Below are 21,312 nucleotides of genomic sequence, written 5' to 3'. Positions count from 1 at the left end.
ATGTCGCTCAAACGCAATCAAAACGAACCAGCTCCCAAGTTACTAATTCAAATCTTAAGGATATTGGTTTTCGTGGGAAAAAAGGTGCAAAACGTTTAACCTTAATTTTCGAATTACAAATGTATTCTACGTAGTATACTAGTAACAGGGACACGAACCCAAACATTTACTAATAAACAATGCATACAAAAAGTATTGATGTATTTCATTTTTAAGATGACAGTTGGTCTAAGACATTGTCTGCTGCCTCAGGCACAGACGGACATCTTGAAGCGCGAAATGCAAACAAAAGCCCTTTTCGCAAAAGGAGTTTTATAATGGTTCTTGGGGTTCCCCGCACACCACATCTACAATAACAATATTAATTTCAGTAAAAATTAACCTGCAGCTATACTTAACAAGAAAATTCTTTAAAAAAAGATATACGGCGTTGATAGTTCAATGAATGAGATCAAGGATAGCGAATATCTTTTTCTGTGCAGTTCTTAGCTGCATCACACGCAGTACAGAATGTTACGCGGAGTTTTCGCGGCTTATTTTACATTTTTACATATTGCTGATCATAAACCTATAGAAACAAAACAGGAAACCAAAAGAAGAATGAAAGTGAAATTAAAACATATGAGTCAACCGGCCACACGCGAAGTATCCGTATTTATAGGCGCGTACTTCGAACAAACCTGTTTTAGTGGTTTGTCGGGCATTGCTATTTGATTCGATTATTAACAGTATCGAGAATCATCGCGCTCATGCTTAATGCATTAGTCAATATGGTGGAATAATTATTGTTAAATTAATCAAAAATAATATTTATCATTGTATTGTTGAAAACACATTAAGAATCTATTATTGATATACCATAATTATATTGCTGAATATCTTATTTTACATATTTCTGGTCAAGAAAATTCCAGGTCACCTAGTTCACGGATAGCGTCTTTATTATATAACGATTATTTTACTGGCCGCGAACTCCGGTGATGACATGAATATTAACTCTGACATTCACACACTGGCCGCCAATTGACCCGATACCTCGCGGGTTGAAATGCAATGCATTAAAGTGAGGCCTCGCTTCCACTGCTTTTTTACTTTTACATGTTAACATGTTGACAGGAATATGGAAGTAAGTACTAAATATTAGAACATAGCATTTAAGTATAAACGCTTTTGCCCTGGCAATCCTCTGAAAATAAAAGGTGCACGCACAAACTGTATTGATGTCGAGAATTGAGTGTAAAACTGTTATATCTATTAAGCCTTTTTATTAGAGATAAAATTGTTTCATGCAGTAAAACAGTGTTACAAAGACGCGGATATGTTTCCAATGTTCTGGTGGTATACTCAAATCAGCCAATGGAATAAATGAAGTGTATTCAACCTAGCCGCGGGAAATTGTATTTGAATTTTATTGGACACTAACAAAGATCAGGTAAGGTGAGAAAGCTTGCTTAATACAGCTACGCCGAAAAAATTGTCAGAATTGCATGAGAGCAATACGCTAACAAGACAGAAGTCCTCGAACCTAGCCCGGTACCCCATATCAAGCAGCCTCAGACACGGAGGGATCTCATAAACCTCGAAATGCATACACGATCTCTTATGAGCTTCGTTACTTGGGAAACTGGGCTAAATACATGTGCGTAGAATTTCGGCCCTGATTAGTCTAAGCAAGTAGCACGGGCTCATCAGGGACGAAACTTTCCGCCTAGTCTAGATATTAGTTTACAAGAGACTTCATTAAATGAAAAGTTCCATTAAGCGGAAAGTGGTGTCCCTTATTAGCCTGTGCACATACTTATCTGGGACAACACTTAACGCTAATCCATTAGGCCCAGTTTGCCCGGAACGACGCGTTTACCTTGAACGAGGATATTCCGTTGCTTTCTCTTTCAGTGGACATATTCTCTCCGCCCGTCGAGACCTCCGAGCTCTCGGACTCCGCCCACCGGCACAACCTGTACATTGTTGCTGGCACGCTCGGGACGCTCGTGCTGGTGGTGGTGGCCGTGCTTGTCGCCTGCTACTGCCGCATCTACGAGACGTACCGGCAGCTGCGCTGGCATCGGCTGCGCAACCATATTGGGCGCTCTGTCTCATGGTAGGCTATAACTTTATACCTATGTATTTAAGATCGATACAATCGAACGTCTAAGGCAATCGACAGGCCGTCGAGTTCGTTTTCTGGGTAAAACCAGTACGTGATGAACCTGATGGAGATCTAAAGAACGCCCCCACAGTGGGGATCAGACCCCTAACCTCCCAACGCTAGGACACCATATCCATTACGCCACGGCAAACTTAAATGCGACTTCTGTTTGAATTGTGTGTTTTTTCTGTTCCGTTTGTAGAGATACATTTTCTACTATGGCACAGATCTGACAGATTCATTTTTAATTGCGTCGATACCACGACTTAGTTACTTGTTCCGAGAACATATTAAGTCGTCCACACGTGTTATTTATCTCGTGCAATTGAAAAAAGAACTAAGTCGCGCGAACGATTAACTCAATCATGGTAAAGACATTAATGAAAAAATACACATCTCTGTGTCACTGTGAGTTTCACTTTTATTGATGCTTGCATGTTTTAGGCATTACAACCATCATAACCTGATTCATGTGAGCATTGATTTTCACGTTTGAACTGTGTCCTACATGCCTGCTCGGTTTTGTTGTTACACGTGTTTCACGATATGAAATCTGGGCATTGTACTCCCATACGACCGACCTGGCATGAGATCAAAACAAATCGAGATTGAAATAGTGAACTCAACCATGTTTGGTCTGCATAAAAAGGAGGGTTAATCCAGAATCGAACCATTTTCTTTCCCCTCACAAAATGGACCCAAAACCATTTTCAAAGATCGAATGTATTTTAAAGGAAAATAATGTATATCATGAACTCTGTTTACAATACTTATCGACCTTTAATAAGTGTGTCGCGGAAGGGGGAGGGGGGCAAAAAAAGGATCAAGTTCTAGTCCAAGGATACGAAATTAAGCGATATACCAACATTCTTAACCTACCATTTTATGTAACAAACGCAATCATAAGGACTACAACGTCACATGTATAAAACAGGAGATACATGTACAACAACTTAATTAAATAAGCCTCGTCCTGTATGTGCGTGAAGTGTCGTCGCAGATTAGCCTGTGCAGTCCGCACACGCTAATCAGAGACGAAACTTTCCGCCTAGGCTGGATTTTCTGTTTAACAATACTTTCTTTATACGAACCATTTCATAAAAGCGGAAAGTATCGTCAGTGATCAGCCTGTGCAAGCTCCATTTGGGACAACACTTAACGCACAAGCATTAAGCCCCGTTGTATCAGAACGCGTCTCATGTAGTAACACCTTATATTAACATGTTTTGTTTTCACACACGTGCATTGTAGCCCCGACCTGGATATGCACGGGTCCAGAGAGGAGCTCTACAAGGGGGCCCGCCTATCCGTGGACTCGGCGTTACTAGGCAACACCGCGAGGCTCCAAGGCAACAGCAGCAGGTGCTACGAGAACTCTACGTTCGAGAGCACCGGAAGTGGAGCCGCCATGTCGGTGTTGCAGGTGTAAGGAATGAGCCGGAAGTGTCGGGATAATATGTTGCCAGCGATGTGCGTCGGTGATGCAGCATGGTGGTCGTTTGAACGACCAATTAGTTGACTTACGGCTATACCAAAGACCTAGAACACATTCTAAGTCTTTTGCTATATTCACAAACCAGTTCTTAGACTTAAATTTAAAAGAACATGTCACGTATATTCATAATTGTATTGTTATCAGTCTTTTGACGATTGCATTCTCTGTTCATAAGTGTTAGAATGGGTTGGTGAAAAAACTGACACCAAAAGTTGCAATTTAAGAAGATGCTGAGTTCAATAAACGCAGATGTCCCCTGGGTAAGAATTGTAAGTACCGTATAAATTCATTGACCCATATACAAAAGTTCCAAATTTAGGTTAAAGTCGATGTTAAAAGTGCTCAGGGTAATTTTGGAGTGTTGATGGCAAACATCCATGCAGGTGTCAACGCTCTGTATGAAGCACTATTGATGTTAACGTCGTACGGACGAATCGCCTTCTTGAATAAGGAGATAATAGCGCCATGAAAACGGAAACGGGGCTCAATTTAAAGCGCTTAAAGGGGCCTTTTAAGTTTTGGTTTGGTACATTGACAAAATTACCCCAAAAATGTTCGAATTCGCAAATTTTCGTTTTTGTTATGAAATTTATGGGGAAACAGTAATACTGAATATTTACCATGCTCTAAAATATCCATAAATGCATCTTTTGACGATTTGAAAAACCTGAAAATTATAAAGCGCTGCAACGCGAAACGTAGACCCAATGTTTATATTTATCAATATAAAGCATTTAATGACAAACTTAAATACATGCCAAAACCTGTGAAAAGGTCCCTTTAAATTTAAAAATACGTGTCAAGTATATTCATCATTGTATTGTTATCTGTCTTTTGACGATTGCATTCTCTGTTCATACGTGTTAGAATGGGTTGGTGGAAAAAAACTGACAAAAAAGTTACAATTTAACCAGATCCCGAGTTCAATAAACGCAGATGCCCCCCTGGGTAAGAATTGTAAGTATTAATTCATTGAACCATTCACATAAGTTCCTAAGGTAATTTCGATGTAAAAAGAGTTAAGGGTTATGTTGAAGTGTTGATGACAAACATTCATGCAAGTGTCAAAGCTCTATATAAAGCCCTATTGAAGTTAACTTCGTACGGACGAATCGCTCTATGCCTTCTTGTATGAGGAGATAATAGCAAACAGAATCGGGTCTAAATTGAAAGCGCTGCAGTGCAACCTTAATAAAGTATTTATGGCCGCTTCGAACCAACTCTAAAAAAAGATCTTTGACACATGAACAAAAATATGTTAACCGGCATCATTTTTGAACGCTTCCAAGATATTATAGGGATGAATCTTCTGACCAAGTTTCATGAAGATCGGAAAATAAATGTGGCCTCTAGAGTGTTAACAAGGTTTTACTATAGCCATATAAGGAAAAATGCCCCGCCCCTTGGAAGCCATTTTTTTCAAGCAAACATAATTATTTTCGAACTCATCCAAGATATCATTGAGACCAATCTTCTGACCAAATTTCATGAAGATTGGACAATAAATGTGGCCTCTAGAGTGTTAACAAGGTTTTACTATAGCCATATAAGAAAAATGCCCCGCCCCTGGTAGCCATGTTTTTAAAGCAACAAAAACCATTTTCGAACTCATCCAAGATATCATTGGGACAAATCTTCTGACCAAGTTTCATGATGATCGGAAAATAAATGTGACCTGTAGAGTGTTAACAAGGTTTTACTATAGCCATATAAGGGAATTAGCCCCGCCCCCGTGGTGGCCATGTTTTTCAACCAACCGGCATCATTTTTGAACTCGTCCAAGATATCATTCGGATGAATCTTCTGACCGAGTTTCATGAAGATCGGACTATAAATGTGGCCTCTAGAGTGTTAACAATATTTTACTATAGTGTATAGCCATATTAGGAAAAATGCCCCGCCCCTTGGCAGCCATGTTTTTCAAGCAAAGATTACCATTTTTTAACTCATTCAAGATATCAGTAGGAAAAATCTTCTGAGCAAGTTTTATGAAGATTGGAAAATAAATGTGGCCTCTAGAGTGTTAACAAGGTTTTACTATAGCCATATAAGGAAAAATGCCCCACCCCCTGGCGTCCATGTTTTTCAACCAACCGGCATCATTTTCGAACTCGTCCAAGATATTATTGGGATGAATCTTCTGACCAAGTTTTATGAAGATCAGACAATAACTGTGGCCTCTAGAGTGTTAACAAGATTTTACTATAGCCATATATAGCCATATAAGGAAAAATGCCCCGCCCCTTGGCAGCCATGTTTTTCAAGCAAACGTAACCATTTTCGAACTCATCCAAGATATCATTTAAACCAATTTTCGGACCAAATTTCATGAAAATTGGACAATAAATGTGGCCTCTAGAGAGTTAACAAGGCGAATGTTGACACAGCACAACGGACGACGGACAAAAAGCGATCACAAAAGCTCACCATGAGCACGTTGTGCTCAGGTGAGCTAAAAAAATGTTATTACTCACAGTGTTAAAGTAAAAAAGTATCCACGAAAACAATGCATTGAATTCGCCATCATTCGTTTTCAATTCATATTAATGTAGGCTTGCTTCACCAACTGCAGTAGGGTTCAAAATAATTATTTGGTACACATACGGAGCAGTGGACTTAAGAGTAAACGCAATTTCAAACCATACATATAATAATCGACGGAAGACGTAAGATGATGTGGCCGTTAAACTTGTTTTGACTGGATAAGACCCACTACTGTACAGTGGTACCGATAAGACTCACTACTGTACAGTGGTTGCGTTCCAGCTTCAATCATTGGATCCTCGCTCTGTGCTCAATGCACGTGCTTAAAATATCTGCACAGAATAATCAGGGATGAAACTTTCCGCCTACACTGGATTTTCATTTAGAAGAGACTTCATTTAAACGAAAAATTCCATGCAAGCGGAAAGTGTTGTCCCTTAATAGCAGACAGCACAAGTTATTCTGGGACGGCACTTTGTGCACGTGCATTCAGCCCAAATTTCCAAGAACACGGTAAATATTTACGTTTAATTATGTAGTATGTATTAGCCTGCTGTGTTTAGGCAACTGGCCCATGGCCTTCAACAAAAGTGGGAGGTAAATAAAATGTCTCCTTTGATAATATCGATTGGCATTATTCCTATATTTTATGGTGCTCCTGTTTTGAATGTCTTACAAAAATCTATTTTGAACAATGCGTCGACTATTTAAGCCTTTTTCTCAGAAAACTGGGCCTAGTGCATGCGTGGAAAGAGTCGTCTTAGATTAGTCTTTGCAGTCCGCATTAATCAAGGATGACACTTTCTGCCTAGATTGCATTTTCTTTTGGAAAATACTTCATTTGATGGAACATTCAATAAAAGCGGAAAGAGTCGTCCTGTATTAGCCTGTGAAGACTTCACAGGCTAATCTGGGGCGACACCTTACGCACATGCAGTCCAGTTTTCCCATATCGCGGCACATTTTTACTATGCACCACGGTTCTTCAAAAAGTAACAACTACTACACTGGATGTACAAAAACATGTTTAATTTCTTAGCTCACAACTATTGAGTGATTATAGGATGAAAATCATTCACCATACATAAGAAGAAAACAATCTCACAATCAAGACCAAGTGTGAACAAAGTATTCATAGGTTTGGATTTTCAATTCAGCATTTATATAAAAACTGACGTTTTATTTGCTTTAGTTGCCAAATTGAACTAGTTCCTATCTATATCAAAAAAGTAAAACTCTCTTCTTTGCAAAAATGCTGGCTTTAAAAGAATGCAATACAGTTGATAAAGATTAAAATAACTTATGAATATTTTACTAAGAATATTACATAAAATTGGCACCAGTACAAAAGAAATCATATTTTATTGTCCAAAAACAGAAGGCAACACCCAAACATCTGTTCTTCCATTCAAACAAAACAATATATTAATGTGGTGTGAAAGCTACCTGGCACTCTTATTTCACATGAGAGGACACTTTCCCCCTAACTGGATTTATAGTTATTAAAAAAAAACACTTCTGTTAAACTTTGTCTATGAAAGTGGAAAGTATCATCACAGATTATCCAGAGCAGATTGGAAGAAACTTTTCTTACATTATGAAATCTCTAGATATACAGTGTTTATTTAACAAAAATTCTGTAAAATTCATACATTATTTGTTTACCAATAAGTTTACAAAAAGCTTAAAATATTATATATTTTTTTGTAAAAATGTTTACTTCTAGAGTATTTTAATATTGTTTTTAATTACTATAAAGATGAAGCCATATAAAATGTACAAACAACAGAACATATCAAACAGGCAATTAAAAATCATATATACAATGTCTTACAACATGGTTACATTAGCACCTTCATGAAATCAGCCTAGAAAAGTATATGATTACAATTCAATATCGCAATGAATACCATTCATAAACATTATGAACAATGACGGCCGCCTTCTCCTACGCTGGAAAAACCAAGGTGCAAACGCAGTCGCCTTTAAAAGCTAGCATGTAACACAAACAGAAGAACAATTCTACATCAACGTATATATAGAAACATGAATGAATCTACAACAATCACAGAAATGTTTCCATACTAAAAAAGCAAAATGGTACAGTTTAAGAAGGTATATGGTCACTCGATAGCAAGGTAGTTTGTCATTTTATTTCAAACTACTCATTACAAATCTTGTTAGTTGAACAAAGTCATGGATAATAAAAAACACCTTAAATAATATTTTTCAAAATTCCAACTATGTTTAAACAAACATATTATTCATGCATTTATCATTAAATACATAATCCAAGAAAAATATAGTCTACCACCAATTATAAATTCTTCAAAAATACTTATAAAAAATCAAAATATTAATTTGTAACATAATTCCTCTCAAACTTCAATTATTTATTTCCATAAATCAACATTTTGGCACTAAAATTCCATGCAAATGAACATGAGCATGACTAGAAAAGAAAGTTCACCCCTTTTAACCTCGATATCGCATGCACACCTGGCATCTGCTGATGCGCATACGCAGATTTCCAGCCTTCAGTGTCTCAGACATTGGCGTCCTAAACTGAGCGTTCTGCTCTATAGTGGCCAGCCAGTAACTCGTGGAGGTTGTGTAGTAGTTACATGTGCCGTGACCGTGACACTCGATGAGCGGCGCAGCTCGGAAGTCCTCGAGGCAGGAACCGACCGAGGCTAGGTCCAGTCCGGCACCGTCACCTCCTGCACCAGTTCCCTGTAAGTGAACCAAGACAGATAATTGTTTAAATGATCAATGGGACTTTAATTTCAACCTATACTACTCAAATACCCACTTTGATGCACTTGTATTCCCTTTGAAAATCCTGTTCAATTAAAGACCTTTCTTATTAGATTCAAACTGTAAAGGCTTCATTTCGAACCCTTAATTACTGATGAGCAGCAAACAGCATAAAGTCTGAACAGACTGCAACTAACTTGCAGGCTGTACTGGTTTTATGCTGTTTGCACATAGCCATTTTAACTTTGCTTCTTATGGGGGAAATGGTTAAATGATCGATGGGAATTTCATTTCAACCTTTACCACTCAAATGCGCAATTTGATGTACTTGTCGTCCCTTAGAAAATCCTGTTCAATTAAAGACCATTCTAACTAGATTCAAGTTTAATTGCTTCATTTCCAAACCTTAGATACTGTTGAGCAGCTAACAACATAAATTCTGAACAGACTGCGAGTTGTTTGCAGGCTGTTCTGGTTTTAAGCTGGTTGCACTTAGAATATAACCATGTTCACTTTGTTTCTGAGCAGGAAAGAGTTACATGATAAATAAGAATTTCCTTAAAAAATACTGCTTACTTATTTGTTTGAATTATTTTTTTACTAAGGTTTGTAAGACTCCATTACGGAGTAAGTGTGTGCCATGACATTAAATACTTTGAACACTTAACTTTCCAAAACTATTTATATTGACAAAACTATTTATATTGACAACAATAAGTATTGCAACACTGATAATTAGTAAGATAAAATGATAATACTTTTGGCAAATTATGTAATAATGATAATGATTATGATGAACATGTGATTACCAATTTTAATTATAGTGACAATTGCAATAATCATATAAATATAATGGAAATTGCAATAATGGTAATGATAATGTTAAAAATAGCAATAATGATTATAATTCAGATAATGTACCATAAGGAAGCTGTATCCGATCCAGAGTGGAGTCCATCCGAGGGGACAGTCGGGGATCCTCATAGTCTGGCTGTGAATGGCAATCACCTGCAGAGAAATAGGATGAAACATGAACCAAATAACAATTTTATGAGATGCATTCCGCACAGGCTAATCAGGGACGACACTTCCCACTTGTATGATATTTTTCGTTTCATGAAAGTCTCTTCGTGGAAAAAATCAAGTTTAGGCTGAAAGTGTCATACCTGATTGGCCTGTGCAGACTGCACAGGCTAATCTGGGACGACACTTTACGCACATGCATTAAACCTTTTTTTCACACAGTGCGGCTCATATGTTTTCATGGTTCTTGGGCCAAAAACTCAGATCCTGATTAATAAAAATAGTCTTAAGATTTATATTTTCATCTTCAATCTTTTTAACCGCATTTGCATTGGTTAATATTCAAGTTCGACTTTAAGTTTAAGAATCATGTATATACATGTATACTTGCCACCTGGAATCCTCGGGGAGCTTTATCAAAATTCGTTAGGAAAATCTTAACTTCAGGTGTTTATTTGTGAAATCCTGAGATCAAATTTTCTTCATAAAAATCCAGTTATATCTGATAAAAAAAGGATTTAAAATAAATCTGTTAAGCAATATTTATTAGTTTTAACCTTTCAAATGTATATAAAATAGCAACAGACTAAATAAGTTGTATGACTTTAAGGAATGTCCTTTAATTGTCTCTCATAACTTTTTGATAAGACTTACTCAAGAAAGGAATCAATTTTGGAAAAACTCACTAATCAGGGGGTTCTCACCAGGCTAACACATTTAAAAATCCAATTGAATCCACAATAAATTAACTATAATTAAATTAATAAAGCCACCATTAGTTCATACAACGGACTAGCAATCATCAGTACCTTTCTGTGTTTTTTTTAATGGGAGAAAAATGTGGCAGTTTGGATAACAACTGAGTCAGGCTAAGAACTCAAATGCGAGTATGACACTAAAATGCTGGTACAATAATATATATGAGACTTAAGGAATTGAATTAATGTAATAATTCCTCTTAAAGGCTCAAGGCTCTATAAAGGTGAAGATACGTAATTCTTTACACATTTTCAAAAAAAAATCATATTTTATTTATAAAGGTTATCAAAAAACAATATATATATGCTATTGGACATAATAAAAAAATTAGCAATACAACTTGTTTTGAGCTCAAAATAAAGTGTCCTCCAAGTCAATTGTGTTTACAAACAATTAGTCTATTTACATCGCTGTTTACTCGGGAAAGAGAAAGTGAAAGTGACTCAGGTCACCAAAAATATAACAATGACTTTTAACGTTTTCCGGTATCACTCACAAAGTAGGTCTCTTCTAAATGGTTAAAACGTTTGTAGTGATCTAATAAGTTACTTTCTGCTGGTAAAAAGTTGTTAAAATAGAATTAAAATTGAATTTTCTTTCGGCTATTTTTAGCATATGTCAACGCTCTGAGGCTACACATCACATTAGTTGCAAAAATGTTAACATTTCTTCCAATTATGAAACTGGTTTATCTTCCATAATTCTTGACAACGTTGTACCTAAGCTGTGTTATTAGCAGTTTTTATGCAAGAGTAACTGAAATCCGGTAAAAATAAGACCAGTTGATATGCATAATAATTGGATTTGTGACCTTTATAGAGCCTTTAAATGTTCACTTAAGAGGTTTTGAAAATAAGGCCCAGGCCAAAAGAAAACTGTCTTAAGTACAATCTTAGTCTGCATTGTTAATATTCAGTTGGTCAATAAATAAGTTGGGTCTATGTTTGAGACTAAGCATTTTCATAGCTGGAGGCCATAGGTAAGCCACTAGCATTACCTCCGATGGGGCCTCACACACGGCACACCTGCTGATGTAGGGCTCAATCTGGGCCCCTTCCACAGGGTTCATCATGGCAGTCATGGGCTGCGGGGTGGACAGCCAGTAGCTGTAGTCGTTGCGGTGAGCCACGTTGCACACGTTGTTGATGTTGCAGAACATGAACGGCATCGTGGAGAACCGGCGCAGACAGCTGCCAGCCTGGCCTGGTGGAGGTAAATATTGAAAATGTTGGTATAATTATTAAGCTTTATGTTCTAAACATTCCTTAGTTTGTTTGACCAATAAATTTCTCAAGTGGCATTTAACTTTCAAATTTTACAAATAACTTCCTTAAGTGGGAACTTTCATTCAAATTTTACAAATAACTTTGCAAAGCTGTATGTTTTATTTCAATTTTTACAAATAACTTTGCAAAGAGGTATGTTTTATTTCAATTTTTACAAATAACTTTGCAAAGATGTATGTTTAATTTCAATTTTTACAAATAACTTTGCAAAGATGTATGTTTTATTTCAATTGTTGATATATGGTTTATTTCAATTTTTACATAACTTTGCAAAGATGATGATTTATTTCAATTTTTACAAATAACTTCAAAGATGTATGTTTTATTTCAATTTTTACAAATAACTTTGCAAAGATGTATGTTTTATTTCAATTTTTACAAATAACTTTGCAAAGATGTATGTTTTATTTCAATTGTACAAATAACTTTGCAAAGATGTATACAGATGTATGTTTTATTTCAATTTTTACAAGTAACTTTCGTAAGTGGTATGTAAAGTGGCATATTAAAATTTTGCAAATAACTTTTTAAAGTAGAAGGTTTCATTAATTTTTACAAAAAAACTTTTATAAGTGACATGTTTCAATCAAACTTTACAAATAACTTTCTTAAAAGGCATGTTTCATTCAACTTTTGTATTCCTTTGTAACCCTTTACCACTGAGATAAACATTTTGACACATTTGTTTTCTCTCAAAAAACTAAATTTAAAACCATTCTTACTAGATTCAAGTTTAAAGACTTCATTTCCAACCATTAAATAGTGAGCAGCAAACAGCATAAAACCCTGCAGGCTGTTCTGCTTTTAAAGCTGGTTGCAAACAGCCATTTTTATTTTTATTCTGAGTAGGAAAGGGTTTAATGGTATTTTTCTTTCGATGTTTTTATAACTATTTAAATTCTTATTGTTCCGTAAAATAAAGCATTTGTTTTGTTTATTCCACATATAAGTTAACATTTTTACAAATGGTAACTTTGTTTTCAGTTTACTTATTTTCATACATTATTGCAAGATTTAAAATGGTAGCACAAGCTTATCCTGTTAAAACCAACTTAAGATTCTTTGGAACATCAGAACCCAGCTTTCATCAAGACCTGGTTTTAGATATTGCCATGAAGGTTGTTATAAACCATTGGAGCTAGTTATGTGGAGATACATAAGATGCATAAGGTTGTCATTCAACAGTGGCCTTTACAAAAGGTTCATTCAGAACTTCATTATGTACACAATTTGTATTTGATTAATTTAAATGTTCATAGAAAAGAAATGTCAAGAAATCATGAAAAAGGTTCTTGAACAAGAACAAGTTCATATTGCATTTTATGTATGTTGCATACTCATAAAAAGTTTATGAATTTGGCATGAACATGATATGTGCATGCATTTTGACAAACGTCCATGTCATTTATTGGAAATTTAATTTCATAGTTCTAAAGCAATGAAGACTTAATCACATAAAGCGAGAAATGGAATTATTCAATTAAACTAATTTTGATACATGTATCATGTACCTTTGTTGTGGAAAACACACATATTAGCATGAAACAGTAACACACATATTAGCATGAAACAGTAACATTATTACCAAGTTCATTCTAAATAGCTTTAAGGTGCATATTTAAATTATAACAGAGGCATTGTGCATATACATTGAGGTCTTTAAAACAAAATAAAAGTTGTTCTGCATCATTATACATGAAATATAGATGCAAATAAACCTATATAATTGCAAACATGCCTTTAATAATATTTTCAAACACACACACATACACAAAATGAAAATGAAATTTCTACAAAGGTAAATAAATGACAAACAAAAACAAAACAGAAATTACATGGGTACATTACTTAACCATTCTAACATGACTAATTAAATAATATTTTAAGTTACATGTCTCAAAAAGTAAATCAAAACTAAAGGGCAAGCTCACCTTAGACCCGAAAGAATGTTTATGATCTGGCTAGGTATTTATGTGTGATAGATAAGATTTTTTTACCTAGCTTCTTTATCACATGCAACAAGTTTATATTATATTTCAAGTGTTTTTGTATGCATTCTCCAGCTTAAAAACTTGAATCATAGAACAGGACCAATCTAGAAACTTTTGATTGTCTACTTCACTATTTCTTTAAAAAATAAACATAAAAATCAATTTAAACTGATAAAATTGAATTGATTCTCCACAATTACTCAAAGAGACACACTCAAACAATTCAACTAATTTAATCGTAGATTTTTAAAATTAAATCCCAGTTGTGTAGTGGATATGGTGTCCGCCTTGCAAATAGGAGGTCACTGTGGGAGTGTTCATAGACACCAAGTACTGGTTCTAGTCCCAAGAAACGGGAACGTTTCAAATAAGCCTTAGGCTTTCTATGCAATAGTGCTAAAATAAATAGGTTTAAAATTAATCTTAGGACCATCTGTGTACAAAAACCTTACACAACATGCAGGCTGTGATGAAGTGACAATTATACGTTAACATGAAAGTAACATTACACCACCACCATAACACAGTACACGTTTTACCTAGGTCTTGACCATGTGCCTTGCTGTTGCCCATAACATAGGCCAGTGAATAGCCATCCCAGAGTTTGGTTGTACCAGAGGGGCACTGAGTTTCATATGTATTCTGGCTATGCCTGTAAGTAGAAGCTGTCTATGTCAACTATTACACGAGTTAGTTGTGGCTCTACTAAATGCACGCAGTGTCTGTTAGACATTTTGCCACTCCATTCTAATATAAAATTAAAACTACCGGTAATCAGTTTGCATTCCACGAGAAGTGTTTTTTACAAACAAGGTCATGCCATCTGCATGCACTCAGATGAAAAAGCATGCATAGAGTTAACAATCAAGTTAGTCTAACAATATTTGTTCATGCCTAAGGACAGACATAGAGACATCTTTGTCTTATTACATCACTTCAATATCACTGTCGTTTACTCCATGACAATCAATTAACTACATTAAATTATACCTGGATATAATCTTGTTCTGCATGTTCTTTTTGAAAATGGCTAGAAACCTCTCACATACCAGTATACCACAATGATAAGTATGACTTTGCTTTCTTTTCAAAATACAAATAGAATTAATCAAACCAAATGTCACAATTTAGAAAATGACAACTGTCAATCAAAGATGTTAAAGTAATTGGTTTGTTCTAATAGTAATTGATTTGCACTCTAAGTTTTCTCCTTTTTGCACGCTTACACAGCTTGCTTCATCTTTACTGATAAAACTTACTAAATTTCAAAATGTGGATTATAATGTCTATGGCGTAATAAGCTACCTTAACGATTTAGCAAATGCTCCATAGGCTTAATCTAAAGCCTTAACAATGAAAATGTGTTTATTGCATTATTATGCTAATAACCAAATGTTCTTCTTTTCAAAGAGTTTACTGTACGTCACACGAGTATAATTCACAACAAATTTTACCCTTTTAATATTGAGCATAGTTCATTTGCTGCTTTTTCCTAAAAACATGGTGCACAAATGCAAAGAAATATAAAAGTAATTAAACTAATAACACATCCATCTGTAAAATAAAATAAATAATAATAATAATAATAACAAAACAATCAAATGTCCCTCAGTACAGAGTTTCTAGGTGTGCAATTTTTTACCTAAATCCTGTGACTCGGCCCTAGAGTTGCCTACCACGTACGAGAGTGAGTAGCCGTCCCATACCAGGGTTGTACCCTGGGGACATTCAGGGACGTACGTTTGCTGGCTGTGTCTGCAAGAAATGGCTTACAATCTGAAGCAAGAGGCTTCAAGACCTGGCAACAACATGCTATTCATGTTATCAATTCATACACTTAAAAACATACACTTTATCATCATCATCATCACCATCATCATCATCATCATCATCATCATCATCATCATCATCATCATCATCATCATCATCATCATCATCATCATCATCATCATCATCATCATCATCACCACCACCACCACCACCACCACCACCACCACCACCACCACCACCACCACCATCATCATCATCATCATCATCATCATCATCATCACCACCACCACCACCATCATCATCATCATCATCATCATCATCATCATCATCATCATCATCATCATCATCATCATTATTCACTTCACCAGTCTGCAGACTCCACTGGATAATCTGGGACAACACTTTACGCACATGCATTGAGCCCATTTTCCCAAAGCAGCACACATAATATTGATCTTTATGGGCTTACAAAATGAATATAAGTAATGAGAGGCTTTGGTTAGTCCGCCCACAAAAGGTTAAAGATGCTGAATCTTTAAAATAATAGCCTTGTCTTGTAAATAAACAATTACGTATTGAAAGATACACATTATCAGTCACTATTGACAAAAGATTCAAAGTCATCTTTAAACATATGAGTGTTTCGATGCCTATTTATCTGGCCTGTCTAAATCTTCCAGTGCTGGAACCGAATTTTGAAGGCCTTTGCAAACAGTTTGGATCCAGATGAAATGCCACAAAACGTGGCGCCTCATCAGGATCCAAACTGTTTGCTATTCTGATAGTATTCTTTGAAAAAAATCAAAGAAAATGCTAATTTTAGAAATAAAACAGAAGACAACATTTTTGAAGACGACAAATTTCCCAGCATGCAAAGGTAACATCAGTTTGTTTATATTTTGATAGTAACCGCTTGTTGTCAATGAATGCTTGAGCCTTCGGAGCTTTCTTTGTCTGAGAATGTACACATTTGAAAACATTTCCAGATATTCCTCACAGCAGGCATTTAAAATCTAAACAAATCCATAAACAAGCGTTCTTGAGTTATCGTATGACAACCACCTGGTGGACGGACGGACGGAAGGACCGACCGACCAACCGACATGAGCAAAGCAATATACCCCCTCTTCTTTGAAGGGGGGCATAATAATAGCAGCTTTTGTGTTTCAAATATATTTTTTCGCTTAAAACTTAATTGTGGATTGGTCAAACTTATTTCTTTAAAAGAGAGATATCAACACATTTCTGAACAAGGGCTGTTTGTAAAACATGCATGCCCCCCATATGGGCTGTCCGTTGTAGTGGCAGCCATTGTGTGAATACGATTTTTGTCACTGTGACCTTGACCTTTGACCTAGTGACCTGAAAATCAATAGGGGTCATCTGCAAGTCACGATCAATGAACCTATGAAGTGTCATGATCCTAGGCAAAAGCGTTCTTGAGTTATCATCCGAAAATCATTTTACTATTTCGGGTCACCGTGACCTTGACCTTTGACCTTGTGACCTCAAAATCAATAGGGGTCATCTGCAAGTCATGATCAATCTACCTATGAAGTTTCATGATCCTAGGCGTATGCGTTCTCGAGTTATCATCCGAAAACCATTTTACTATTTCAGGTCACCGTGACCTTGACCTTTGACCTAGTGACCTCAAAATCAATAGGGGTCATCTGCGAGTTATGATCAATCTACCCATGAAGTTTCATGATCCCAGGCGTATGCATTCTTGAGTTATCATCCGGAAACCATTTTACTATTTCGGGTCACCGTGACCTTGACCTTTGACCTAGTGACCTCAAAATCAATAGGGGTCATCTGCAAGTCATGATCAATCTACCCATGAAGTTTCATGATCCTAGGCGTATGCGTTCTTGAGTTATCATTCAAAAACCATTTTACTATTTCGGGTCACCGTGACCTTTGACCTAGTGACCTCAAAATCAATAGGGGTCATCTGCGAGTCATGATCAATGTACCTATAAAGTTTCATGATCCTAGGCCCAAGCGTTCTTAAGTTATCGTCTGACAACCACCTGGTGGACGGACCGACAGACCGACCGACCGACAGACCGACCGACAGACCGACCGACCGACATGAGCAAAACAATATACCCCCTCTTCTTCGAAGGAGGGCATAAAAATACAGATTCAGCATCTTTAAGCAATCTTTCCAGAGCATTAAGAAAAGTTCCATGCAAGGCTGCTGTCCACACTTGCCAATGCCATAGCTCACAAACAAAGGAACCCATCACCAATTTATTACACATTGGAACATACCTAGAAAACAAACAAAGAGTTAAGTACAAGCTTTTGGTGTAGACTTTTTGGCCTAATTAATAACTTTCCTTGTCTTTACACAGAAGCTTTTGTTTAGCAAAATATGAACAGATAGAAAATTAAAACAATTAAGAAATTAAGAAATATTCAGAGTGTTCATATCTTGTGGTTTTATTAACCCATTTATGCCTAGTGGACTCTCCCATCCTTCTAAATTAGATCAATTTATTTCCAAAATTAGGGATGTCTAGTATACTTATTTCTATATTTAGAATATTTCTTACAGAAATTCCTTAAAGCAAACAGCGCAGACCCTGATGAGACGCCACATCATGCCTCGTCTCATCTGGGTTTACGCTGTTTGCCAAGGCCTTTTTTCTAGACGCTAGGCATAAATGGGTTAAGACTGTACTTAATTTCACATGTTGAAAGTTGACAAGAAATATAAGTATTATCATAAATGATAGCATTAACTTATGTTAACATTATTATTTAAAATATAAGGTAAAATTCTTCACAAAAAAAAGAACCTGAACAGGAAAATATCATCAAATCAAATAATCATAAAATTGATTGGTGCAACTTCAACAATTATTTTTAACACAATGTACAAAGGAAATGCAATAAATCCTAGATTGAGATTTTTGTAACATATTCAATGTTTGTTACCATGATCAGAGAGTAAGATATGAATACTTGAATCAATTTAAGCTGTTAAATTTACTAAAAGTTAAGAAATATGCTTTTGCAATAAATATATAGACATATGTGTTATTCACTTCAAGACTTTGCTTTCACTTTTTTTATCTTTTCTTTATATACATTTTCTGAAATTTCTGGGGGGGTTTTGTGTGCAAAATTTTCAAATGTCTGATCCGACAGTGATTTTTGTTCAGACATATTTTGTCTTGAGTCGTGTTAAAAACTAAATTAATAGAAAATGTGATGAAAATACTATGTTTAAGTTATTGTTACCACTCCCTACCTGGCAAAGAAGATACCAGGTCCGGTTCCAGCTGCACCCTGTCGCCCGGGCACTCCGTCCATGCCCTGCCTGCCCTGGTTCCCATTTCGACCTCTGACCCCATCCAGCCCTTCGTCACCCTGGACTCCCTTCCCGCCTGCAGCTCCATTTACTCCATTCAAGCCGCGGTTGCCTTTCTCACCATCCATGCCATTCAGTCCAGTAGGTCCTGTAGTGAATAAAGTGGAAGTCGGTACATACAAGGCTCAGCGTTCTGAGAAAACTGGGCTTAATGCATGAGCATAAAATGTCAGCCCAAATTAGCCTGTACAGTTCGCACAAGCTCATCAGGGATGCCTCGGCTTTTATGGAATTTTACATTTAAAGGAAGATTCTTATAAATCAAAATCCAGTATAGGTGAAAAGTTTTGTTCTTGATAAGCCTGTGTGGTTTGCACAAGCTTGTCTGGGATGGCATTTAACACACAAGCATAAAGCCCCAGTACCAAGCTAATAAAAAAATATAAAGAAAAAGACTCTTGCTAAGCAATACATGTCCCCTACCGGCTCCACCATTGTCAGAAATATTAAATATACATAAATTATTTGTTGCCATAGCAACCATAATTTTTGACATAGAAACAAAATGAAATGATGTGCATTATGTCCATATTGCCATCTATCCATGTTTCCAGTTTCTTGAAAAAATATTAAGAACTTTTTGAAGTTATCGCAGGATCCAAAAAAGTGTGCCAGACTGACTGACTCAAGGAACACTGAGAGCAAACCGTAAGTCCCCTCCAGTGAAACCGGTAGGGGACAAAAATATAAATTACATAAATTTTCAGACAGGATCATAGCATCCACATTTTGAAGTTGTTCAATTGAGTTTAAATTTATCACAGAACTGTGAAGAAACCCCTGTTAAATTTTGAAAAGGGTCATTATTTGCAAACAAAAGGATCAAGGGTAGGTCTGGCTGTCATTCTATGAGGCCAGGGGCAAAAATTCTCAAAGCTCCTAAGGTACATCTTAATTTGGGTTTTACTTAAGTGAAAATTTATATAAAACCCAATGCATTCTTCTTACAAAAAAATACCAATATTTTAAGCAATATTTACTTACTTAGAGCCTTTAAATGTAAAAAGACTCATATGGAGTTTCTATGAATGCAAGCAATTTCCAACAGATTTCTCCTAGAGGCTTTGTGAATGTGGGCCCAGGACTTGTGTACATTTAAAGACAGACTTGCCAAATTTTTCTTTAAGTCATGTAAGGGTTAACCAAGTCAGGGTTGCTTGGGCTTTATTTCAAAGATGATTGGGCAATTGATGTTACCTCTAGAATATTCCAAAGGGTTTACTAAAACCATTTAAAACAAGGGCTGTTTTTAATACATGCATGCCCCCCATATGGGCTGTCAGTTGTAGTGGCAGCCATTGTGTGAATGTTTTTTTGTCACTGTTACCTTGACCTTTGATCTAGTGACCTGAAAATTTATAGGGGTCATCTGCCAGTCATGATCAATGTACCTATGAAGTTTCATGATCCTAGGTGTAAGCATTCTTGAGTTATCATCCGGAAACAATTTTACTATTTTGAGTCAGTGACCTTGACCTTTGACATAGTGACCTGAAAATCTATAGGGGTCATCTGCCAGTCATGATCAATGTACCTATGAAGTTTCATGATCCTAGGTGTAAGCATTCTTGAGTTATAATCCGAAAACCATTTTACTATTTCGAGTCAGTGACCTTGACCTTTGACCTAGTGACCTGAAAATCTATAGGGGTCATCTGCCAGTCATGATCAATGTTCCTATGAAGTTTCATGATCCTAGGCATAAGCATTCTTGAGTTATCATCCGGAAACCATTTTACTGTTTTGAGTCACTGTGACCTTGACCTTTGACCTAGTGACCTGGAAATCAATAGGGGTCATCTGCCAGTCGTGATTAATGTACCTATGAAGTTTTATGATCCTAGGCCTAAGCATTCTTGAGTTATCATCCGGAAACCATTTTACTTTTTTGAGTCACTTTGACCTTGACCTTTGACCTAGTGACCTGAAAATCAATAGGGGTCATCTGCCAGTCAATGTACCTATGAAGTTTCATGATCCTAGGTCTAAGCGTTCTTGAGTTATCATCCGAAAACCATCTGGTGGACGGACGGACCGACAGACCGACAAACCGACCGGCATGTGCAAAACAATATACCCCCTCTTATTCGAAAGGGGGCATAAAAACTGCCTTCCCCTATATTTTCAAAGGCCTGGAACCATTTTCGGAAGAGATATATTTGAGCTAATTTCAGTATGATTGGACATAAAATATTCCAAGGTGTTCACAAGTT

At 36.3% G+C, this 21,312-nt stretch overlaps 2 protein-coding genes across 2 annotated transcripts in view; one reads left to right on the top strand and one right to left on the bottom strand.

Annotated features, from left to right (window-relative positions):
* LOC127834257 (delta and Notch-like epidermal growth factor-related receptor) overlaps positions 1-4,167 on the top strand; it is a 37,399-nt gene extending 33,232 nt beyond the window's left edge. Inside the window, exons 8-9 of the mRNA XM_052359955.1 lie at positions 1,897-2,101; positions 3,401-4,167. Of these exons, the coding sequence (XP_052215915.1) occupies positions 1,897-2,101; positions 3,401-3,578 (383 nt within the window). The 3' untranslated portion in view covers positions 3,579-4,167. The remainder of the gene's footprint in view (positions 1-1,896; positions 2,102-3,400) is intronic.
* Positions 4,168-7,142: 2,975 nt separating this feature from the next.
* LOC127835625 (collagen alpha-1(IV) chain-like) overlaps positions 7,143-21,312 on the bottom strand; it is a 67,293-nt gene continuing 53,123 nt past the window's right edge. The window contains 5 exon segments of the mRNA XM_052362061.1: positions 7,143-8,861; positions 9,807-9,893; positions 11,665-11,870; positions 14,484-14,596; positions 18,980-19,187. Coding sequence (XP_052218021.1) covers positions 8,604-8,861; positions 9,807-9,893; positions 11,665-11,870; positions 14,484-14,596; positions 18,980-19,187 — 872 coding nt within the window. The 3' untranslated portion in view covers positions 7,143-8,603.

This window comes from Dreissena polymorpha, chromosome 6 (genome assembly GCF_020536995.1).
Source record: "Dreissena polymorpha isolate Duluth1 chromosome 6, UMN_Dpol_1.0, whole genome shotgun sequence".
Lineage (NCBI taxonomy): Eukaryota > Metazoa > Mollusca > Bivalvia > Myida > Dreissenidae > Dreissena > Dreissena polymorpha.
The sequence above is the reverse complement of the archived record's forward strand: the minus strand, read 5'-3'. Positions and strand labels throughout refer to the sequence as shown.